The 19926-nt window shown below is 45.5% G+C and overlaps 1 protein-coding gene across 1 annotated transcript; it reads right to left on the reverse strand.

Moving 5' to 3' along the window:
• Positions 1-1095: 1095 nt before the first annotated feature.
• On the reverse strand, positions 1096-2823 carry EZHIP (EZH inhibitory protein). The gene has a single exon (XM_053916939.1). The coding sequence runs from the start codon at positions 2821-2823 to the stop codon at positions 1096-1098; it is 1728 nt and encodes a 575-aa protein (XP_053772914.1).
• Positions 2824-19926: the final 17103 nt, after the last annotated feature.

Below are 19926 nucleotides of genomic sequence, written 5' to 3' on the forward strand. Positions count from 1 at the left end.
TCTGGGAAATGGGCACTCTCATTGCGCCTAATTGACAAATGAGGAAACCTAGGATGCCAGACGCACTAGCTCTTCCAGGAACACACAGTGAGTCAGTAGGAAAACCAGAATTCTGACTGCAGAGCCAAGCCCTAGGGGCAAGAAGATCTCAAGTCCCAAAGTTGCTCTGAGTCTCAATTTCCACATCTGTAAACTGGGCATAAATATAGGCTCTCTGAGCTGAGGTTGGGAGACGTGCTGCGGTTAGAAAGACCCACTTCTTGTTCTAATATTCTGATGTCTGTGGAATTACTCAAGGATATGTAAGCACTAGCTTTTAAAGTAAGTGTCCTGAGGAATATTACCTTTAGTTCCCGCATTTTTAATGGCATGCCCAATAGCTGTTTGGTCTCTTTCCCGAGTTTCATTTTTTCTCCACTTTAGTCTATTGGTGCATTTGGTGAAACCCTTTGTGTTCTTTTGCGTGCTACCAAGCATCTTACTGTAGACACTCTCTCATCAGACATTGGGGCAACGCCCAGGTGGGGGTAGCACAATGTCAAGGAGTAAGGGTACTAAGTGACAGGGATTCTGGGAAGATGGGGGCGGTGGTGGCTGCACAGGGTTTATGTCTCACCAAACACCCACACAGAAAGCAAACCATTAAAGAGGGAACAACACAACTAAGTAAATATACAGCATTTACAACAAATTGGGATTACAACTTATCCCCCAAATCCAGTGGATAGGGACACACCAGAGGCCCTTTTCCCTCCATCAAAAACCATAACACATTAAGAGAATAAAGCCAACATTTTAATTTCATTCATCAAAGATTCACTGTATAAGAGGCAACCTGGAAAAGGGGAATCTCAACTCAGGGGCAAAGGCAGGCCCTTTTGAGGGAGAAGAGGGCCTGGAATCAAGGGCCAACAGCAGGTAAGTGCTAGGTGGTGGAGTCTCAGGGAGGAGGAAGAGGCTTCAAAACTCATGAACTTGGTCGCTGGCTAACAGAGCTCCACCAAACCTCTCAGGTAACCTCAGAGCAGGCAGCCCACTCAGCATAGTGGGTGGAGGCTGATTCCTCTTAGGTCTTATGAAGCTGCACAGGGAGGGTCACAGCTCACTTGGGGGAGGTGTAGGGGAATCATGGATGCTCTCTATTTCAGCCTGCTCTCCTGGAGAGGCAGGGCTCAGAACATCAAACTCCAGAAGCAAGGCTCTTCTAAGGCTAGCAGGGCTAAGATTGGAGATGGAGGAGAGGTCATCAAAATTAGGGGAAGAGGAGGAGGAGCTGTTACCAGAAACAATGGGGTTGGGGGGAGTGGAGGGGCCCTGGTCCGGAAAGCCACTAGTGGAGGTGCAGAGGGAGGTGGTTGGGGGGGAAGGGCAAGAAGAAGAGGAGGAGGGATTCTCAACAAACCAGCCAGGGAAAGGATAGAGCCGACCAGGCGGTGAGGGTGAGGAGGCACGCATTCGAACTGCATGCCAGCTGGGTTGGGAAGGAAGGCTTGGGGCCCCAGGAGCAGGACAGCTTGAGCTGCTCTGGGCGACAAGGCTTCCTGAGGCAATCGGAGAGGAAGGAGGCCTCTGGCCCGCAGGCTCAGGGGGAGGGGGGCAGCTGCTGCGGGTAGACCTTCTCTGGGTGGTGCGACTCTGGGGGACAAAGCCTGCAGTGGTGCTGCTTCTAGAGAGGGCAGAGCTTATTGGGCTGGAGCGGTTGCGGAGGGCAGGGCTTGACCCGGATGCCTGGCTTCGGAGGGTAGGGCCTGGTACTGATGCGCGGCTACGGGAAGGAGGATTTGGCACAGAAGCAGAGCATCCCAGACGACCTTGGGGCCTGGAAGCTCCACGGCGGCGAGTGGAACTTGTGGCAGATGTGCGGTGCTGGCGATCAGGAACTGGCGAGGGTGCACAGCGGCGTCGGCTAGCAGGACCTGGAGGGGAAGCACAGCGCCGACGAGCACGACCTCGTGCAGATCCACAGCTGTGAGGAGGGATCCCCGATCCTGATGCCTGGCTCCGGACAGCACAACGTGGCAACGCGGGTGCACGGCAAGAGCCGGGTGCACGGCCTCGCGCTGATGCAGCTGTAGAAGCAGAGGCACTCCGCAGGCGGGAGGCAGGGCCTGGCTCAGATGCGCAGGGGCGGATAGTAAGACCGCGCAGGGTGGTGTGGCTCCGCAGGACAGGGCCTGGCGGTGGGCTAGTACGGCTACGGAGGTCTGGGCCTGGCCGGGAAGCCAGACTCCCCGGAGAAGCCCCAGGTGCACGGTGGCGGCTGCTGGGCTCTACCCTTGGAGAGGATGGCGGCAAAGGCACAGAGCTCTGAGACGCGGGTGCCTCTGGAAACAGACAGTGGCGGGGAAACTTGTGAGCTTGGGCAGCATTCTTGCGGCTGCGCCGCTTTCGCCCACGGCCATTCACGGGGCCCGCGGTGTGGGTCACACGCCCGCTTGCCTGGACACCTCCCCTCATGGCTTGCCTTGCGGCAGCCTGGCTACCCGCCTGTGCGGTCTGGAGCCCTTGCCTAATCTCCGGCCCCACACAGCTCAGCTCTGTGTGGGGACTGGAACCGCCCTTGAGCTCAGGACACCCGCTTCCCCGCATGCAGGATATGGAGGGCGGCCCCGGGTCCTCCTCAGTGGTGGAAATTGTGCGGGCGTCCGTCCGCCATAACGCAGGAAGAGGCACCTGCTGCGCCACCACACAGAGCGCCCCCACCTGATAGCGACGGGTCACTTGAGACCGTGGGCACGGAGGGGCCGGCATCGGCTTTGCTGGTCCCGCTCGAGTCACCAGGGTCAGAGAAGACTTCTTTCTTCGGCCCTGGGGGCACCTCATCCTGCTGTTGCTTCTGCTCCTTCTCCAAGCACGAGTGGGTGGCCATGGCTCCAAGTTCTCCCTCAGACACCGGAGAGTGAGGACGCGGACGTTGCCTGTCCTACAGCCGGAGCTAGCGACGTGAGGTAGATGGGCGGGGCCCGTGGAGTCCCCGCCTCGGATTGGTCAGCTGTCGTCACGCGACTGTCAGCTTCTCGGAGCACAGCAACCCAGCTGCAACCGGCGCGGAACCCAAGGGTGCACTCCACGCCCCCTGGAGTCCGCTTGCGTATTCGGTGCTGCTCATTTCCCATCCTTCCCTGGGCGTGTGTTTGGAGGGGGTTGTGTTTGGCGCGAGACGGCAGAGGCTGGGAGGCTGTCCATATAAACAATTCGAGTCGCCCCAAATCACCTTAGCTTATCAGCACCACGGTTGTGGTGACTCAACCTCAAGCGGCAGCTTGAAAGAAATACCACACCGGAGGACAGGAGATACCCGCGAGCCAGGCGTCCCCACTGGAATGTGGTCAGGACCCTGGGCACCTGCGTGGTGACCCAGAGGGGACGTTTGCAGAGATCCCCCGGGCATCTGAACAACCAGACACGAGGGTCTGTTTGGAGGGCAGCCTGAAGGCGAGAAAAAGGGTGGGGCCCACAGTCTTGGCTGTAGAGGTTCAGCACTGCTGCCGGCACGGGCATGGGGCGGGGTGTGGGCGGTGGGGTGGTTGAGTTTTATAGACCCCCTGCCGTATCTTCAACTGCCTGGGATTCCAGGTGATACTGTCCTTAAATATCCATCAGCGTTTGCCCGAGTTGCGCAGTAATCCGCTGATGAATGTATCCACTTATTTGGCCTACACCCTTATCTCTGTTAATATAAACACAATGTGATGCACAGACTTAACCTTCATTATTTGGACACTAATTTATTTTATTTTATTTTTTTATTGTTATTCAACTATAGTTGTCCTCATTTTCTCCCCATCCCTCCTCCGCACCCCAGCCGAACCCACCTCCCTCCCCCGCCTCCACCCTCCCCCCTTGGTTTTGTCCTTGTGTCCTTTATAGTAGTTCCTGAAAACCCCTCTCCCCACTATCCCCTCCTCACTCTCCTCTGGTTATTGTTAGATTGTTCTTAACTTCAATGGACACTGATTTTTAATCATTAGTATGAAAGGGCTGCCTGTTCAGTACCCCAAACAGAACAGCAAATGTAAGAGAGCTGGCACCTAAATTCTCACCCACCCATGAGCAAGGACTGGGAGTTTTTACTTCCATGTGAGTAGAAAAACCACTCACACATATCTCATAGTTTATTTTATTTTATGACATGGAGTCACTTACCCATAGGTATTGTCTGGTAACCTGCTTTGGGGGTCCAGAAAACACTCTTTCCAAGTCAGTAAATAAATTTGCACAGGGCCATTTTTTAAGTACAAAATACTCCGTTTAGAGAAGAAGCTTACAATTCCAAACATTCCAATATGGACATCATTCCAAATTTTCACTCTGTGTGACACATCACTGCGAGGCACACCCTTCTCACTAAACATTGTTCATGTCCTCGATCGTGTCCTTGTTATGGACAAATTCCCAGAAAAGACGATTCTTGGCAGAGGCCACGCACGCTTGTCGCTCTTTGATTAGAACGTTAGCTAGTGGTTCTCCTGAAAGCCACTGCCCGAGCAATTGTGGCTGAATGGAATGGGATGCTTACTGGACCGGATGAGCATGTGGAAGTGAAACACAATGCAAGACAGACTGGAATGGTATCGGGAGTGTTAAATAATAAGGAATGGAAAGCGGATTTGAAATGGAATGCAGAAAGGGATGAAATGGAGACCGTGTGCAGTGGACACTGGGATGAAACAGGAAATGGAATATGGAGTTGAACAGGGTGTGGGATGGAAAATTGAGCAGGGTGGAAGTTGAATGGAAAAATGGGATGGGAAGGGGCAGTGCAAGTAAGTATCTAATGGCATGTGGAATAAAAATATATGTGATGAGGTGTGAGAAAAGGAATGGGGTGGAATATGCAGTGAAGTAGGATATTAAAGAAGATAGGAGAAAATCAAAATCAAATGGGAGGGAATCATAGAAAGGAGGAGAACATGTAGTGTCATGAAATCAAAGGACTGTGGAATCTGCACTGGAGATAAAAGTACTGCAGTGGAGTAGAAATGAATGGAATGAAGTATAGAACACAAGGTTATGAGGGTGGAGTAGACAATGAATAAAGGCGAAATGGAATGGAACGCGGAAAACAAAGTTCTGGTGACGTACTGGATGTACTCGGTTGAAGAATGGCTGAATGCGATAGAATGCGCTCCGGCCATCTGCCACTCGCTAACATAGCATCACGGAACGATGACCATCTGACCATGCTCAGGCACTCTGTAGAGCTGGAATTCGGACAGGGCAGAGTGGGGATGGCTTGTGTCTGTTCCCCCATGTCCTCCGTCTGAGGCCTCAGCTGGGACGTGAGGTCATGAGCGAAGGAAGGCAATCAGTGACGACTCTTAGATTTTGGCCATAATATCTGGGTGGACGTTAGTGCCACTTGCTGGAATTGGCAAGACTTGCACATTGGGGACACACTGGGGATCGGTGATCCTGGTGGGAAACAAAAACTCCGGAGGAGTATGTTTTGTTTACCTCATCCCTTTCCATTCTGAATGTTTTCAGTGAGCATAGATTGCTCTTACATTCAGAAAAATACAGCTATTTACATTTTAGAAAGCAACTCATTTTTAATGTTTACTTATGCTTTGAGCTGTTGTAAGAGACGAAGCTCTCTCCTATGCTACCGGAAGGGGTTATACACTCACAGCGCCTTGCCAGATGGAAACTTGACAAGACACATAAAAGTCATAAACACGAAATCCATTTAATGCTACAGTTCCTCTTCTAGGCACTGAATCTCGAGAAAAGATATATACATGTGTATCTTCCCACAGTGTTATATGATCAATCGTGATTATTTCACTGCCACTTATTTTTAAAAATTGAAACCACCTAAACTCCCAGCAAGACAGCGCATATTCATAAAATAAACTTGTGCAGTTCTTGTAGGGTGTTTTTGAATAACTTTTAATGCTGTTGGAAAGTGGCTCTTTTATGCAAATACAAATCACATCTTGGTGTGTATTTAGATCCGTCCATCCATTTTTCTACACACCTAGCATTCTTTGTATATTAAAATCTCATACGTTGTAGTGCTCACCAAGGGACATTCTGTCCTCCGGGGGACACTTGGCAAAGTTTTAGGACATTTTTGTTTATCACAACCGGGGGAGGGGGAAGGTGCTGCTGGCATCGGGTGGATCAAAGCTAGGAATGTTGCTTAACCTCCCTGGATGCAAAAGGCAGCCTCTTACAACAGAAAGTTATCTGATCCTATGTGCCAGTACTGTCCAGATGGGCAGACTCTGCAGTAGAGCATTGAGATAATTTGGAAAAATGGGAAACAGAGTTTAAATCACAGGTGATCCTGCTAGTGATCAATAGCTATTGTTAAATGTTTGATATGTGTGCGTTTGAAACTTTCTCTGATAATGTTGTGTAATTACCAGAAGCCTATGTGTGAGTTTTCAAATGTGAAACTCGTTAGTCTTTGCTTAAGAAATGCTATACCTTGAGAATTGTAAACGCAGCTCATTTGGGGGGAGGGATATTCCACCAGTATCAACCCATCATCGTCTATCTCCTGAGTCCCACCTTTCTGATCAAAGGTTTCCTTTCCCCGTAGTCACATAGTTGGTGAACATTAAGGAAACCTGTGGGCCATGACACAGTGGATCTGATCATACAGGGCAGTGTGGTTGACTTGCCGGGTCATAGTGATCTCATTACGCTGCCTGTGACTGGTGTAGGACTGGGCGTTCCCCAGTGGCAGTCGATGACATATGGTTGAGCATCTGCTCGGAGTCTTTGGGCAGAGTCCTCTCGGCTCCTAAAGAAATAAAAGAGACACAGCAGTTTATTTACATTAAAAATGTAAAAACATGTATCTAATCCAATGTTATAATTACTAAGTGAATATAGCACGATTAGTGGATATATGGTCATTATCACAAAATTCAATTGAATTTCTATACACCATCATTAAAATTATAAAGAGAAAAACATTTAAACACTGTTGCTTATGGCATCAGAAAACAGCAAACACCCAAGAACGAATCTAAGAGGACAGAGGTCTGACAAAGACCTCTGCACACAGTCACTTAACATTGCTGACAGAAACTACAGAAGACTCCCATAAATCAGAGATATATCGTGCTTGTGTAGTAGAAGAAAGTGGTACACAAGTGAATTGAAGAGAGAATCCTTGTGAGAATTATCCATGGATCCCATGCAAACCCACTCAAATTCCCAGCAGTTTGTGGTTGTTGTGGTTGTTGTTTTGACACTGGAGACTGGCAAGCTGCTTCTAAATTATGTATGGGTGGCGAAGATCCAAGAACAGAAAAATCCATGTAAAACAAGACTTTTACAGCCAGATGCCAAGGCTGTCTGTGGCACTATAATAATTAAGGTAGTGTGTCTTGAGCACAAGAACAGACAAACAGACCCCCAGAGCAAAGAGAAGGGACCAGGAACCGACTCTCAAGCACAGTCACCTCAGTTAGATCAATTGTGCCACTGGCGCGCTCTGGGGGAAGGACAGTGTTTTAACTAAGTGGAGCAGGACCAACTGGATTCACTTGCTGGCCCCTAACTTGTGCGGTACACAAAAATTCACCCCAGAAGTTAAAGGTTATCGAGAATAACGAATGAGCATATCTTTATGACCCTGGGGTAAGCAAGGATATTGGAGACGGGCCACAAAAAGCCCCAACGATAAAGGAAAACATCAGTTCTCTGTTAGGACTTTATCGAAATAAGGACTTCCATTCCTCAAAAGACACATTTGGGGAGTTAGGAGAGAAACCTGAGAACGGGAGAACAATGTCTGCAACGTGTATGTCCCACAAATGTCTCATGTCCAGAATATAATACCTCCTAAAACCAAAAAGCAAGGCAGCAAAGCAGTGAAAAATTGGCAAAGTGTTTGAACAGGACTGTCAACAAACAGGGCATCCAACTACCTGACCAAGGGACAAGTAAGAAGCTGCTCAACCTCACTCACCAGGGACATGCACGTTAAAATCCCAGTGAGATATCACCAGACATCTACCAGAATAGCCAAGGCAACTAACAAAATCAAGGCTTGGCGAGGATGAGGAGGAACTCTTTAAAGCTTCTGGGAGTGTAAATGGATAGCCGCACTTTGGAAACCCCTTTGGCATTATCTGTTACAGCTGAATATGTGCATTCTCTGTAACCCAGCAATGCCATCCGTATTGCCTATTCCTGCCTAACAAACTACCATATAACTTCCCGACTTAAGAACTATGTCTACTTATTAGCTCACAGTTCTGTAGGTCAGAAGTCTATGTGTGACACGGTTTTCTTTGTTGTCTGCTCAGTGTCTCACTGAATGGTGTTTCTCTGTGGAGGCTTTGAGGGAGTTTTCACTTCCAAGGTCATTTGGGTTACTGGACCATTTCAGGGTCTCACATGATTAGGCCTGGCCCACCCAAGTTTGAAGGTCCACTGATTTGGGGCTGTAACACATCTGCAAAATCTCACTTCCCATATAACATCATCAGGGACATGATGTTTCATCAGATTCACGGGCTCCTCTCACAGTCCACAGGAGGGGATTAAATGAGGACGAGGGCCATGAGGAGACACCTTAGAATTCTGCCCACCACAGTCTGCCCTCTGGCTGGCAGTGATCCAGTCTGTCCTGCAGAGAAAATTCACTCACCCGGTTCCACCATCTCCAAAATGTCAGGCCATTATGGCATCAGCTCAATTCCAAAAGCTCATCAAAGGTACTTCAGCTCACAGCCCCAAATCTCGTCACCTCAATCATCTAAGTGCAGCACGAGCGAGATTCCTGAGTGTAATCCACGCAATGCGACTCCCGGCCGACGTTTCCTCTCCAGCTGGGGACCAATGACACTAAAGTGACAAGCTCTCCTCTCCCAACACACAGTGGTGGAACAGGCATAAGAAACAGCTATAAACCCTCTGGTTTAATAGGGGAGGAGATGGAAGGCGGAAAGGACTTAGGGTCCCAAAGCCTTTTGGGAATCCAGCTGGGAAAACACCAGCCAGAAGTCTTTGATAAAATTTCAAAGCCTGGAAAAGTCTTCCCCGGCTCTCCATTCTGACCTCCAGGCCCTTGCTTCTGCCCTCTGAACCATCCTTCCTTTTTCATGAAAGGTAGCAGGTGTCTGCTCTTGAGTGGTCTTTGTCAGCCAGCTCTCTGCCTATAGAATAATGGCGGTCCAGTAGCCTCTTTCATTTTGTACCTGCTCTTTCCCTTTTATTCCAAGCTCTCAGTGTTCCTGCCGATGGAAGTTTCTCAAGAACCTTATGGGTCTCACGTGGATTTCACGGCGTTCACTCCAGTACACTCAAGCCTCACCCATATATTTCTTCAAGGCAATACCTTCCTTTGGGGGGCCCTGCTGGGATAGCTGAGGGACAGCAACCTTGAGCTTCCCAGAGGCCCTCCGCTATAGTTAAGAAAATCCATGAGACACACCTGTAGTCTCTGGAAGGGGCTTTTTGTGGGACTGAATCCTCTGAACTTTTGTGCTTTCTGAGTGCCAATGTAAGAAACATTCAAACCTGTTGAGAATTTTTGGTGAGTTTATTTGAGCCAAACTGACGACAATTGCTGGGAAGCAGTATCTCAATGCATTGAGATATGCTCCAGAGAATGGCAGTATAGCACCTTATTTTACACGTTAGAATCAAAGGAGGAGCCATAAGGGGGTTACGTGAAGTCCATTGGTGATAGGTTAGGGGAGGCAGGAGAAAGCAAAGCAGGGAAACCTCTGGGATTGGATAAAAGGTAAAGTGATAGGCACATACTACTTTTACAGAAGCGGGGAAAGGACAGTTCACAATCAACAATTAATGTAACAATAACCTATGAGGGGATCTGTGGTCTCAACTTGTGCCCAAGGGGTTTGGGGGGGCCAGGGGGGAAGTTACCTTGGCATTCCAAAAGTATGTTATTGTAGATGCAAAAAGATAATAGACGGCCTTAGTTAAGGTAAAGGTTGACCTTTGGCAGGGAAAATACTGGCCTAGGACATGACTACCCACCATGAACTGCTTTTAGTTAATAAGGTTTCATTTTAGACCATCCTTTGTGGTTACTTTAGGCCTCTGAGTTTGTACGCCTACCTCTCAGGCCTCCCCTGAGCTTGTCAGGTTAAGATGCGGCCCCTTTTCTTCCACATGTCCCCCTCTTGGTCACAAATCAATCCAAAGGATGCACTGATGATCAAGCATTTGGTTGCATAACGAGGTGCCGAGGTGCTAGGAAGGCTATTCCTAGGAAGTCTCAGAGTCAGCACTTCTCTTGCTGAACAGGGCAGACGCTGGGAATGGGGCAAGACCATAACCTTAGATGGCATTTAAGGTCAAGTTGTTACTATTCAAAAAGGCAGGTGACTGGGAGGCAGTCAGACCCTATATGTCCTCATTCAAAAGTATTCTCGATCATTTCTAATTATTGAGCTACCGTGATCTGAGTGTTTTTGCTGCTTGTCTTACATTTTGTTCTTCTGCATCTAGTATAGCGTTTACATAGGAGTAACAGCACTAAACCAGAAACACCGATCAGGAACAGAAAACATCTAATACCAGACAAGGAAGAGTCTGAGGGGACCAAGCATCCCAGCCAACCGAAAAGCCTTCTACATGTGTCATCACAAAAGTTTTTCACCTGATAACATGTTCTCCTCCTTTGTCCACTGTTATTTGTACCTTCGATGTGTTTGGCCAGACGGATTGAGACTTTCTACTATTTCAATAGCCAGAAGCTCTAATTTTTCTTCTGGCCACTTCATTTCCATTGAAATGACTTCATGGGGAGGATTAAGTTCAATTTCCCAATATATTGGACTTTCAGTGTCAATATTATCATAGGGTTTTTTTTTAACCTCAAAGTTACTTTGCTTATAATTTCAATATTACACTATATTCCAGTAGTATTTAACATAAACTTGGTGTCATTACAATAAAAATAACTTGGTTTAACAGCAGAATTCTCTAACCCTTCCCAGCAAAAACATCTCTTTCCCATATACCACATATTGTTATTTGTTGGGGTGGATAGAATAGGCCAGGATTGGGTGAACTCAGTATTCCATGTAGATGAGGAGCATAACCATTCACGTTTCCGATTTCCCCAGCTAGTGAGATGAGTTCCCACTGTTTATTATTTTTAAATATGGCCCGTCTACTTGCCATTGGAAGTTTTCTGGTGTTGAGGATGGTCTCTATGCCAGCCGGTTGAACAACTAAGAATTTGAGCTTAGGCTCTAACCAAGGAGCCTGAGCTTTTAAGACACAATGTTGTAGATTACATTTCCCATCCAAAACTTTCCAAAATCAAGGGGGACCATATGAATCTCATAAATGTCTGGCCTGGGCTTCTCCACCCAGGGTGTCTTCTCGTGGTCAGTGGCTTCTCGTCCTTGAGAAGTCCTTGATCTCTGCTGTAGATGGAGGCCAGTGTCAGAGACAGGGCCAAATGTCCATCTGCAGTTAGGTCCCAGATAAGTGCCCTTCTAACCATGTTGGAGAGTCTTTAATGTCTTTGCCAAATGGACAAAAATCTCCTGGTTGTAAGTGGTGGTCTTTGAGGTCTGTGTCCCCCAGGAGTGCCCTGCGAAATGTGGGTAATTCATTAGCCCCTATAAGCTGGTTAATGAGCCCTTAACAATAATGCAGAATGTCTCCTTTTAGTAGAGTTGATTCACACGTCCCTTCATCTAGATTCATAAGGTGGCTGGTGATGATTTCATAAGGAGAAAGGCTATGTTTACCATTGATTTCAGGCTGAGGAGTACCATAAGGAGAGCTTCTGGCCAAGGGAGATTAAAAGCTTCTGAAAATCTACCCAGTTGAGTTTTTTTTTTAATTTTTTTTTATTGTTATTCAATTACAGTTGTGTGCCCTTTCTCCCCATCCCTCCACCCCACCCCGGCTGACCCCCCTCCCTCCCCCACCTCCACCCTCCCCCTTGATTTTGTCCATGTGTCCTTTACAGTAGTTCCTGTAATCCCCTCTCCTCACTGTCCCCTCCAGTTGAGTTTTAATTGTATCACTTGTATGTCCTACCAATCCAGAGAACTGGGGGTGAGAGGCACAATGAAAATACTGTAGAACAGGCCAAATATTATGAATGGATTGCATTGTTTGTCTAGCAAAGGAGTCCTTTGGTCACCGACTCAGAGGCAATTCCCCAACTTGGGAATTACTTTAAATTTAAAAAAAAATCATTTACCTACCATTAAAACTGCTGCTCTTCTGCAAGGAAATGCCTCAACCCATACAAAATCATAAGTAATACATGTTTTTTGTATTCTTGAGATGGTGGCATTTGGATAAAATCCAGTTACCATACCTGGGTCTAAAGGAAGTGAGAAATGTCCTCGGGCCCCATGGCATGATTTTCCTGGGCTGTATTTTGGGCAGATAGAACATTTGCTCTATTCTTTATGTATGAGCTACATACAGCAGGAGAAGGTTTCCAGTAATATTGTTCACTCCGTGAAATCATTTTTAGGACTCTAACTTTAACTCGTCTATACGTTAAAGTACAGCATAGGTAATTAAGCTCCTATGGGTAACATCGGTTTCTGATTGGGTCCAAGCCATGTCTCTGTCTCTCTCTTTTTTTAAAGATTTTATTTATTTATATTTAGAGAGGGGAAGGGAGGGAGAAAGAGCGGCAGAGAAATATCAGTGTGTGGTTGCCCCCCACGCGCCCCCCACTGGGGACCTGGCCGACAACCCAGGCATGTGTCCCAACTGGGAATCAAACCAGCGACCCTTTGGTTCTCAGGCCGGCACTCAGTCCACTGAGCCACACTAGCCAGGGCCAAGCCATATCCCTTTGTCTGAGACAAAGTTTCTCCCATTTGTTTCCATGTTCTCTTTTCCTCTGCAGCTGCCCATTGGAACTGTGAAAGAGTATTTTTTATGGGTTTAATAGAAATCAAGGGGCATTCTCAGGTCTAGATAATTTGGCTGTTTAATGCTTCCTGTCTAGCTGCAGCCTCTGCTAAATACTGTCCTTTTGCTTCCATGGTGGCAGCTTTAGGAAGCCCTGGAATTTTGATATTTGCCAACTGTTTCAATTTTTGTGAGACATTTAATAATTTTGCCATCTACTTTCTTTCTTTTCTTTTCTTTTCTTTTTTTTTTTTTTTGGCTTTTCTGAGAAAAGCAAGAAGCCTCGCTGCTTTAACTGTATTCTAAAGTTGTGAGTTGCACCGAAGGCATAGCTATGATCGGTATAAATATTGGCTTTTTGTTCTTTGGCCAATTGACAAACGCGAGCTAGAAAAATTAATTAGGCTTGTTGGGCAGATGTTTTTCACGTAAATTAGAATTTTGTGTTATACTGTACTGGGACTTGTACCTAAGCCAACGCCTATGCTGGAACTAAAAAGGTATACATCACTGGCTGAATACCTGACCGCAAGATTCCCTATTGCCTATTACTGGAAGCAACTGAGTCATAGCCTCCTGCATTCTCCAGGAAACTGGTTGAATCCTCACTGTCCCTCCCCTCTCCCTGGAGCTTTCCCCAGAGGCAAGGCCCATTAATCTCCCTGACTTTTTGTCTCCAATTCAGCCATCCCTGATCAGAGGACATTGTCTTGCAAACACCTAAACCCAGGACACCTGGGGCAGATCCGCAGGGTGACTCAACTTCCCTGGGGGTCTGCTACACACTCGTAAAAACCTTTCTATCTTTCCCTTGCTGGTGTGGCTCAGTGGATTGAGTGCCTGTCTGCGAACCAGGTGGTTACTGGTTCCCGCGGAGGCACAAGCCTAGGTTGCTGGCCAGATCTCCTGCGGGGGGCACACAAGAATTGATGTTTCTCTCCCTCTTTCCCCCTCCCTTCCCCTCTCTCAAAAAAATAAATAAACAAAATCTTTAGAAAGAGAAAATCCTTCTACCCTTTCCCTTGCTGCTGTAGTCTGCTCGGACTCAGCCTGCCTGATCCCAGTGTCCCGCCTCAAATAAAAGACCTTAGTTGGACATTTTTGGCTCCCCCTCCTTTCTTAACCACCTCAGCTACCTAACACTGTTATGTCCACCATGGAAGTTATTGCATGTTCAGCTCAGTAACATTCCTGTTTATTTTTCAAAGGTCCATCTATAAACTAAAATAAATCAGCATTATCAAGGAGTTGCTTATAACCATTTCTAGGAACAATAAAGTGGTCAGGTCAATTTGATTTTAATAACATATAGAGGCTGGGCCGCTAAGAAACATTTGGAATCCAGCTGTGACAATATCCAGTCAAACCCAGGAATCCTCTAAACTGCTATTTATTTTTGGAAGAGGAAAATACAGGATTCCTCTCAGCATCTCAGATTCAATTAGCAGCCCATCATTACATATCAGATAACCAAAGTATTAGAATCAGAGCGTGTCCTGTGATATTCTCTTGTGTTCTTTGGGGAATCTAGTAAATTCCTATAGTATAAACTAAATTATCCACATATTGGATTAGAGTGGAATCTAGTAAGTTTAACATCATCTAAATCAGCTTTTTGTATGGAAGGCAATAGGTTGGGCTGTCTCACATATACGTGGGGCATTACTGTCCAAGTAAACTTGTAATCCACCCAGGTGAAAGCAAAGAGGTATACAAATATAACATAGTTATTCTTATTTTGGCAAAGTTTCCTATGTAACTTCAAGCATCTCAAATAGGCCTAGTTAGTTTTAGAATTTCCCTCTATAAGCAGAGAGAATAAATCCTTGAGCTATTCCAGGGCCCATTGGAACAACTCAAAGTTCTTCTCGGTTAAAAAGCTTCTTAAAATTTAACTTTGGGAAGGTTTGTCAAACAAACTTAACCAAAAACCATAACATAAACCTTTTTTTGTGAATCTGGGTAAAATAAACACATATTTTCTAGTAATAACTTTAAAAGACATTGATCAAACTTAAACCAGGTTCAATATTAAATACTTTGTCCAGACCACAGGATCCTGCTTAATTTATGTAAGTATTTTAATTTCTTTAAGCCAATAAAATATTACACCCTGGTAATGCCCTCCAGAGGCAGGAAAAACTGCACTACACATATTCTAACAGATGTGGACCTAGGTTCAGAACTGGGTGTAGGCTAAGAAGTCCCCAAACTCCCCACAAACCTAGCTTGGGGGCTGGGAAAAGCCGCAGCACAGGGATTGAGTTATTTTGCATAGCAATAACAGCAGGCTACTCAGAGAAATACTGAACAGTCTGCCTGGGGCAGGGAGATGGGCCTGACTTTGACCTATGATGTAACTGGGAGGCAGCTCCCATGGTTACAGCTCCTGCTGAGAGATTGCATAGGGTTGCTCCATGCCACGGGGCCATGCCTGCCTGGACTAACTATGGCAGTCAAGAAAGGCAGAAAATATGGGAATGCTTGTAGGTGTAGCTGATTGTGGGAGGAGTAGGAAATGGGATTGTGGAGGAGGATCAAGGCTGGGATTTAAACAAAAAGGCAGGCTGCAATGTGTGACAGGGACAATGCAGGACCTGGCGGACCATGCACGTAAAAAGGTGAAAGGACTCTCGCCAGCTGGCCACGAAGAGGTGCCACGTGGTTTTGGATTATGAACTGGAGACTGTGGAGATGCAGTTGATGGTGCTGGGAGCCACTAGAGGCCTGCCCAGCCAAGCACAGATTATTGGGAGGAACCAGAAGTGAGCTGCGGAATTCTGTTTTTTCTTCTGGAAGGCGATGCTTCTGAGTAGCATGCTCTGAGACTGGCCTGACTGGGCAAAGTGGGGAGGCAGGACTGTGTGTTTGTGGGTGTATCTTTGTTTCTAAAGGGAGTGAGATTTAACAACAGAATTCTGCCATTATTCTAAACCTGTGTAACTGTTTTTTAAGTATATTTTATTGATTATGCTATTACAGTTGTCCCATCTTTTTCTCCCCTTTCTCTCCCCCTACCCTGTACCACCCCTCCCTCCCACATCCCTCACCCCACCCCCCGCTACCGCTTAGTTCACATCCATGGTTCATACATATAAGTTCTTAGACCTCTCCATTTCCCATACTATTCTTAACCTCCTCCTGTCTATTTTGTACCTACCATTTATGCCTCTTACTCCCTGTTCATTTTTTCCCCATTCTTCCCTCACTGCCTCCCCGCTGACAACCCTCCATGTGATCTCCATTTCTGTAATTCTGTTCCTGTTCTAGTTGTTTGCTTAGTTTGTTTTTCTCTTTAGGTTCAGTTGTTGATAATTGTGAGTTTGTTGTCATTTTACTGTTCATAGTTTTGATCTTCATTTTCTTAGATAAGTCCCTTTAATATTTCATATAATAAGGGCTTGATGATGATGAACTCCTTTAACTTGACCTTGTCTGGGAAGCACTTTATCTGCCCTTCCATTCTAAATGATAGCTTTGCTGGATAGAGTCATCTGGGTTTTAGGTCCTTGCTTTTTCATGACTTCGAATACTTCTTTCTTGCCTGTAAGGTCTCTTTTGAGAAATCAGCTGACAGTCTTATGGGCACTCCTTTGTAGGTAACTCTCTCCTTTTCTCCTGCTGCTTTTAAGATTCTGTCATTATCTATACTCTTTAATTATGATGTGTCTTGGTATGTTTCTCCTTGGACCCAACTTTTTTGGGTTTCTTTGAGCTTCCTGGACTTTCATATCTAGTTCCTTCGCCAGATTGGGGAAGTTTTCCTTCATTATTTTTTCAAAAAACTTGCTCTTCCCCTTATGATTCAGATGTTGGAATGTTTAAAGTTGCCCCAGAGGTTCCTCAACTTCTTATTTGTTTGAATTCTTGTTTCTTCATTCTGTTCCAGTAGGCTGCTTATTTCTTCCTTCTGTTCCAAATTGTTGATTTGCATCCTGTAAACCTGTAATAACTTTTAATTAAATAATTCCTTCCTTTTAAACCAAATTCTGGCAGTGAGAGCCACAATTCCTACTGGTGGCAGGCAAAGAAGAAGAAATAAAAGATCCGTAGGGGGTTGTTTTCTGTAACGATATTATGCAGACGAACACATATTACATTAAAACCATACACATCAAGACCATATGAATAATCTGAATTACTAATTTTTCTAGAAAAGTCCAAGGCAACTTCAGCTGCTTAAGTTCATAAACTTAAAACTTTCACAAACTTCTACAACCTTGATAACCTTTTATAAAACTTACAAACTTTTATATTTTCACAAACCCTCTTATCCATTCAGAAATAACCATCTTTATACTGCATTTTCTTCCTTTTCCCTCAAAAAATTGTTATCTCACCCTGGCTAGTGTAGCTGAGTGGACTGAGTAGGGTCTGCGAACCAAAGTGTTGCTGGTCAATTCCCAGTCAGGGCACGTGCCTGGGTTGCAGGCCAGGACCCCAGTGTGGGGTGCAGAAGGGGCAACTACACATTGATGTTTCCCTCTCTTTCTCCTTCCCTTCCCCTCTCTCTAGAAATAAATAAATAAAATCTTACAAATATTTTTATCGCATGCATTCTATTACCAAAACCATGCAATTTCTTTCTGACATAATTTGAATTTTTTACCTTTTAGAAACCTCATTTTCCAATAATAACCAAAAATAAGCAGCCAATAATCCCTAGATTGACTGTTACGAACACATTTCATACCCTGTAGAAACATAGCTTCCTCTTTTGGCAGATACATTCACTTTGAAGAAACACACATCCAACAAAGGCATTTATAAACAAGACACCCATTAACAGCTCCAAATCCTCTCCACAGCCTCTCTTAAACAAAAGCCAAAAGTAGGTGAACCCAAGACTTGTCTATCAATTAATGTTTTAGCATTTCAAAATATCTAAATATCCGATAACCTTAATCAAAGTGTACTAATTTAGAAAGGAATCACTGAAATAAATTACATTGATTTGATCAGATGTGGTGAAGGCTTTCCCCCCACAATGCTTTTGATAAGATTTACTTTCCCAAAACTTTGCATTTTAAGAGATGGTCCAGGTATTTGCATTTCAAAGACAGACTTTGGTTTCAGAGTTGTAGGAGAGGGAGGAATGAGTTATTGGCATTTGTTTCCTTCAGAAGCATTATTTAGTTCAGAGACAGTCCCTAAACTATCTTAACTTTTTTAAGCAGAAAAAACTTTATTTCTATCAAATTTAAAAGTATGAATAATCTTCAAGCAAGATAATCAAAATAATAAGACAATTAACATAAGAGCATTTACAGATTAGGTTTGGAGTCTTTGAATTAAGCACATACAAATCAAGAGGGCCGATGACTTTGACACAGAAGGAAAGCACTGACTCATTATAAACACATGACTTCTGGGAAAGTGGATCTGACATTTCACAGGACAGTAAACCAAAGAGACAAGCTGTCATTAGGTTAGAGAACTGATTTGAGCTTGAGAGGGATCACAGTGAAATGCTATTGGAACTCAACAATTTCTCCCCAGAGATCTGTTCATCTCAAAAACAAGAGTAAAAATAAAAATCTATAGTACAAAATTCTCATGAAACGAGAAAAGCCCTCTAAACCCTGACATTTTGTAGCTTACATAAAGACTGAGTTTTCATCTTTTTAAGTTAAATACAAATCAATTTGTTTTTATTTGGTACGTTTCTGATTTTATAGCCAAAGCTCTTTAAAATAAAGAAAAGAGAGGTTTAATGAAATAGAGTTAGACACAGACTAACCCCTGGGAGAATCTTCTAGGTGCACTGCTCCTTTGAAAAGTTTTAAACATAAAATCTTTTATTTCAAAGTTACTGAACTTCCTGGAACAATAGCCTGATTATCACTAAGGAAGGACTATCCATGCCATACAAAACCTTTCTCCCTTTTGGAAATGTTTTACCATCTCTATCTTGTTCCCATTCTCTCTCTCCCTCACACACACACTACCTAAATTGGAGAATTCCCTGAAGCATACGTATAACAGCATTTATTTTGGCAAGAACTGTGCAATTGGTTAAAAGAAAGATAAGGTATTGAAGCAGGGTGCAGCCAAGAGGAGGGCCCCAAGAAGGGATTTGTAATGGGGTCCAGAACTCAAGGTGTCCAGGAAATACTAGAAAAATATATATAGGATGTCCTCACCCCCACAAGCCTGAGCCAGGGGGGGATGGGACACATGGAACAAACAGAGCCATTCAGAGATGTTTTGGGTAGCAACAGCTTTGCAGCTAACCCCTGGCATGGTCATTTAACATATCTATAACCTTTAACTGGTTTCATACATATGTTAAATGGCTGTGCCCTTGCTTTCAGCCAGGGGGATGGGAGCGAATTCCACCCAAGATGGGACTGGGAAGCAACTCCCCCCCCCCCCCCAGGGTTACAGTGCCTGCGTGAGAGCTTGGAGATGATTGGCTCCGTACCATGGGGCCACACCTGCCTGGACTTACTATGGAAGCCCGGTAAAGCTGGAAGAATACAGGGATGCTGGCAGGTGTAACTGACTGTAGGAGGAGTCGGAAATGGGGCTGCAAAGGAAGATGGGCGCTGGGATTTAAACCCAGGCACGGCAGCCATAGGGAGAGAGGACCACGTGGGTCTGAGTGGAAAGGAGAGGACCACGCGGTTCTGAAGGAGTGAATAGGAGAGGACCATGTGGTTTGGGGGTGCTTCTTTTTGCCATGCGGCTTAGGCAGCAGGAGAGACTTTGCCAGGAAGAAAGGGGAGGAAGGACTCTTGCTGGTGGGCCGTGAGAAGGTGCCGCATGGCTTTGGATTAACTGGAGATTGCAGCGGCCACAGAGCTGATGGTGCCGGGAGCCTGAATCACGGACTTCTACTTCTTTTCCTGAGACACGGTACCCCGGACTGGGCACAGGGAGAGGGAAGGACTGTGCATCTGTGGGTATTCTAGAGGACTTTAGTATCTTATTGAAGACATTAAGCCATTACTCTAAGTCTGTGTAACTTTTAAATAAATAATTCCTTTCCTTTTCACCAGTCTCTGGCATTGAGAGGTGTCTTTCCTCTGGCGGCGGGCATTTTGAACCTCGCAGGTGTGTGGCGGAGGGGGGGAGGAACCTCCAGAGACAGAA

Source organism: Desmodus rotundus, chromosome X, assembly GCF_022682495.2.
Source record: "Desmodus rotundus isolate HL8 chromosome X, HLdesRot8A.1, whole genome shotgun sequence".
Lineage (NCBI taxonomy): Eukaryota > Metazoa > Chordata > Mammalia > Chiroptera > Phyllostomidae > Desmodus > Desmodus rotundus.